Source organism: Carlito syrichta, unplaced genomic scaffold, assembly GCF_000164805.1.
Source record: "Carlito syrichta isolate Samal-C Ts95f unplaced genomic scaffold, Tarsius_syrichta-2.0.1 Scaffold154359, whole genome shotgun sequence".
In the NCBI taxonomy this organism is placed as follows: Eukaryota; Metazoa; Chordata; class Mammalia; order Primates; family Tarsiidae; genus Carlito; species Carlito syrichta.
Window position 1 is genome coordinate 6135 of NW_007098455.1, and position 5359 is coordinate 11493.

At 52.9% G+C, this 5359-nt stretch overlaps 1 protein-coding gene across 1 annotated transcript in view; it reads left to right on the plus strand.

The window, feature by feature from the left end:
• KEAP1 (kelch like ECH associated protein 1) overlaps positions 1–5359 on the plus strand; it is an 11689-nt gene that overhangs the window by 1913 nt on the left and 4417 nt on the right. Inside the window, exon 2 of the mRNA XM_008050920.2 lies at positions 3544–4229. Within this exon, the coding sequence (XP_008049111.2) occupies positions 3544–4229 (686 nt within the window). The remainder of the gene's footprint in view (positions 1–3543; positions 4230–5359) is intronic.

Genomic DNA, 5359 nt, shown 5'->3' on the forward strand with positions numbered 1-5359 from the left:
GTTGCCCAGGTGGGTCTTGAACCCGCGGGCTCAGGCAATCCACTCACCTTGGCCTCCCAAGGCCTGGGATTACAGGCTGAGCCGCTGAGCCACCGAGCCCGGCGGTCTGCAATTTTTTTAAGAGACATGGTCTCCCTGTCTCCCAGACTGGAGTGCAGTGACTGAGGCATGACCCAACTGCAGTGTCTACCTCCTGGACTCAAGCAGTCCTCCTGCCTCAGACTCCCAAGTAACTGGGACTACAGACACATGCCACCATGCCTGGTTAGTTAATTAATTAATTAACTAACTAATTAATTATTTTGAGTTGGAGTCTCACTCTTTTGCCCAAACTGAAGTGCAATGGCACACTGTTCCCAGCCACCACAGCCTCGACCTGCTGGGCTCAGGAAATCCTTCTGCCTCAGTCTTCCAAGTAGCTGGAACTACAGTACAGGCATTTGCCACCATGCCTGGCTAACTCTTTGGTTTATTGTAAAGATGAGGTCTTGCCAAGTTGCCCAGGCTTGAACCTGTGGGCTCAGGCAATCCTCTCACCTCAGCCTTCCAAAGTGCTGGGATTATAGATGTGAGCCACCATACCACCACGCCTGGTTAATTTAAGCATTTATTTTTTGTAGAGATAAGCTCTTGCTATGTTGCCCAGGCAGGTCTCAACCTCTTGTCCTCAAGCAATCTTCTTTCTGCAGTCTCCCAAAATGCGGGGATTATGTGTGAGCCACTGTGCCCAGCCTCTTAAAAAAAAGGCTTAAAAAAAAAAAAAAAAAAAAAGGGTAAGGCAGGGAGCTGGACAGAAACGGGGTTCTAAGCTCCCCATCCACACATCTGGGTAGACTCTTGTGGAGCAGCTGGGAAAGTGAGGTCTTCATGGGTCTTTGGACTCCCGGCCAGGCCCTGGGGTTTGCTGAGCATCCCCAGGCAGTTAGCAAATATTTCTTGGACATGTGGCAGGCTACCAGCTTCAAGTCTGACCCTCAGCTGTGTTTTCTTTGGTCCATGCGGTGTCCTTCTGCTGTTTTTGGTTTCATTTTCGTTTCTCAGTGGAAGAAGTTCTCAACAGAAAATAACATGGGTTCTTAAGAAAATCATAACAATCAGTCATAATTTTTTGGTGAAACAACTAGAGGTTGCACCCTTAAGATGATGAGAATAGTAAAGTATTCAGCACTTTGAGAGGCCAACGCAGGAGGATCACTTGAGGCCATAAGTTGAGACCAGCCTGTGCAAAGTTGCAGACCCTGTCTCCACAAAACTTGAAATTAAAACAAACAAACAAAACATAATGCTGGGCGTGGTGGCTCATTGCCTGTAATCCCAGCACTTTGGGAGGTCGAGGTGAGAGGTCTGCTTGAGCCCAGGGGTTTGAGACTAGCCTGGGCAACTTGGTTCTAGCTACTTGGAAGGCAGAGGCGGAAGAATAGCCTGAGCCCAGCAGATCAAGGTTGTGGTGGCCGTTAGCATGTCATGGTACTCCAGCCTGGGCGACAGAGTGACACTCCAACTCAAAAAAAAAAGAAGATGGTCAGCTTTATGCTATGTGTACTTTAGTGCAACAAAATAAGCTAGAAAAGATAACTGGAAGGCTAAGTGCAGTGGCCTGCAATCCTAGCACTTTGGGAGGCCAAGGTAAGAGGATCACTTGAACCCAGGAGTTCAAGGCCCTAGTGAGCTGTGGTCATGCCACTGCACTTCAGCCTGTGTTACAAAGTGAGACCTCTACTCACTAAAAAGAATAAAGTGGGCCAGGAGCGGTGACTCATGCCTGTAATCCCAGCACTTTGGAGGCCCAGGGGTTCAAGACCAGCCTGGGCAACTTGGTGAGACCTCATCTCTACATAAATAAAAAAATTAGCTGGGCGTGGTGGCCTGTGGTTCCAGCTGCTTGTAAGACTGAGACAAAAGGATCATCTGAACCCATCAGGTCCAGGCTGCAGTGGCCATGAGTGTGCCACTGCACTCCAGTCTGGGCGACAAAGTGAGACACTGACGCAAAAAAAAAGCTGAAAGAAAGTGTTCATTGAGTACCTGCCATGCACTAGACTCTGTTGTGATTCACATCTGTTAAATCTTGACTGTCCTCAGCCATCCTGTGAGGTGGTACCACTTTTAGCCCAGGCAAGCAGGGTGGTGCCCCAGGGCCCAAGCCTTGGGGAGTCCTGTACCTTGGCGTACCTTGCTGAAAACTTTTTAAAAATTAATTTTTTTTTTTGAGACTTGCTATGTTGCCCAGGCTAATCTCAGACTGCTGACCTCCAGCCATTCTCCCACCTCAGCCCCCAATGTGCTGGGATGACAGGCGGGAGTACCCATGCCCCATCCTTCCTGGAAAGGTTCAAAGTCCTCTTGTGGCTGGGACCTGTAAGGGTGGACACTGCCCTGGTCCTGTTGCTCTCCATCTGGGACAGCTTCTCTCTTCTTGCTGATACATGTAGGGTTGACCAGATGCCCCAAGGCACACCAGCATCAGTCCTAGGTCCTGTGGCTTCCAGGAAAGGGGCCCAGCGAGTAGGTCTCTCTCACTGGCTGGCCTGCACAGTGCTTCTTTCTCAGGATTGCATGTGCTTGTTGTAACAGATCAAAATTCAAGAAAAAAAAGAAATGGGATTTCAATAGTAGGAACCTCAACAATTGTGAGGATTAAATGAGTTAATACTGTATGCCAGCAGGCAGTAGTACTCAGGTAAATGGGCAAAAAGACAATATACTTTTTCTTTTTTTTTTTTTTTTTTTTTGAGTTGGCTTCTCACTCCGTCACCCAGATGGAGTGCAGTGGCCGCTCCCGGCCACCGCAGCCTCAACCTGCTGGGCTCCGGCGATCCTTCTGCCTCAGCCTTCCAAGTAGCTGGAACTACAGGTGCGCGCTCCCATTCCTGGCTAATTTTTTTTTTTTTGAGTTGGAGTCTCACTCTGTCGCCCAGACTGGAGTGCAGTGGGCTTGACCTGCTGGGCTCTGGCGATCCTTCTGCCTCAGCCTTCCACATAGCTGGAACTACAGGTACGCGCTACGACACCCGGCTGACTTTTTGATTTATTATAGAGATGAGGTCTCGCCAAGTTGCCCAGGTGGGTCTCGAACCCGCGGGCTCAGGCAGTCCACTCACCTCAGCGCCCCCAAAGGCGGGGCGGGATTACAGACTGAACCACCGAGCCCGGCTCTTTTTTTTTTGAGTTGGAGTCTCACTCTGTCGCCCAGACTGGAGTGCAGTGACTGGGCTTAGGCAATCCTTCTGCCTCAGCCTTCCAAGTAGCTGGAACCAGAGGCGTGCACAACCACACCTGGCTAATTTTTTAATGTAGATGAAGTCTCACCAAGTTGCCCAGGTTGGTCTCGAACCCATGGGCTCAGGCGATCCTCCCCTCTCCGCCTCCCATAGTGCTGGGATGACAGGCGTGAGCCACCGCCCCCGACCTGGAATCCCTACTTCACAGCCCAGAAAGCTGAGGCCGGATGCCTAACGTGCCCAGGGTCCCCTGCGGGGTGGGGCGGGGCGGCATGGGGCAGGGGCGACGCAGGCTCAGCCCGTCCTGCCGTGGCCCCTGCAGGTAGCCAAGCAGGAAGAGTTCTTCAACCTGTCACACTGCCAGCTGGTGACCCTGATCAGCCGGGACGACCTGAACGTGCGCTGTGAGTCCGAGGTGTTCCACGCGTGCATCGACTGGGTCAAGTACGACTGCGCGCAGCGGCGCTTCTACGTGCAGGCGCTGCTGCGGGCAGTGCGCTGCCACTCGCTGAGCCCGCGCTTCCTGCAGCTGCAGCTGCAGAAGTGCGAGATCTTGCAGTCGGACGCGCGCTGCAAGGACTACCTGGCACAGGTCTTCCAGGAGCTCACGCTGCACAAGCCCACGCAGGTGCGGCCCTGCCGCGCGCCCAAGGTGGGCCGGCTCATCTACACGGCGGGCGGCTACTTCCGCCAGTCGCTCAGCTACCTGGAGGCCTACGACCCCAGCGACGGCTCCTGGCTGCGCCTGGCCGACCTGCAGGTGCCCCGCAGCGGCCTGGCGGGCTGCGTGGTGGGCGGGCTGCTCTATGCCGTAGGCGGCCGCAACAACTCGCCCGATGGCAACACCGACTCCAGCGCCCTGGACTGCTACAACCCCATGACCAACCAGTGGTCGCCCTGCGCCCCCATGAGCGTGCCGCGCAACCGCATCGGCGTGGGCGTCATCGACGGGCACATCTACGCAGTCGGGGGCTCCCACGGCTGCATCCACCACAACAGTGTGGAGAGGTGAGTGGCCAAGCTCCCGGGACCCCCAGGATCCTCCCTGGGTTGAGGGCCGCATCTCTGCCCCCTGCCTTCAGGAAGTAGTGGCCTCAAGGTCAAGCTCAAGTCCTAGGAGATGTGTAGGCAGGGACCTCTGATGCTGTGACAATGACGTGGGGGAGGGGACTGCAACCCAGACTGGCACTGACCCATGCACCACCTTGGTGCAGATTTGGAAAAGGTTCCATCACTTTGCAGTTGTTCCATCAATTTGTAATGTGCTAATTATGTTGAAATGTAATGCCTCAAGTCATCTGCCCCAAAATTGTCATGATAAATGAAGTCTTCCACATAGAAGGGCCCCTTTAGATGTGGTGATGCCCAAGCTGCACACCTGTGCATGGTGACCTGGTGTTTAGAGGCTGAGCATTTTCAAACTTTGTACATCCTTATCTTCCGCCTTCTCCCATAAGGGTACTGTGGGATACAGTTCTCACCTGGAGAGTTTGTTGAAACTAGTCAGACTCCCCAGCCTACTGCTGGAGATGCCAGAAATCTAGCATCGGTGGTTTAGAGTGAGGCTGAAGAATAGGGAAAAACATTATTTGTTATTTTTATTTTTTTGAGTTGGAGTCTCACTCTGTCGCCCAGGCTGGAGTGCAGTGGCATGCTCACGGCCACCGCAGCCTTGACCTGCTGGGCTCAGGCAATTCTACTGCCTCAGCCTTCCAAGTAGCTGGAACTACAAGCACTTGCCACCATGCCCAGTTAATTTTTTGATTTATTGTAGAGACAAGGTCTCGCCAAGTTGTCCAGGCTGGTCTTGAACCCTGGGCTCAGGTAGTCCTCTCCCCTTGGCCTTCCAAAGTGCTAGGATTATAGGCTTGAGCCACCACACCTGGCTATTATTATTATTATTATTTATTTATTTTTTTTAGTTGGAGTCTCACTCTATTGTCCAGGCTGGAGTGCAGTGGCACGCTCATGGCCACCACAGCCTCGAATTGCTGGGCTCTGGAGATCCTTCCGCCTCAAGTAGCCTTTCAAGTAGCCGGAACTACAGGCGCGTGCTACCACACCTGGCTAATTTTTGACTTATTGTAGAGACGAGGTCTCGCCAAGTTGCCTGGGCTGGTCTCGAACCCGTGGGCTCA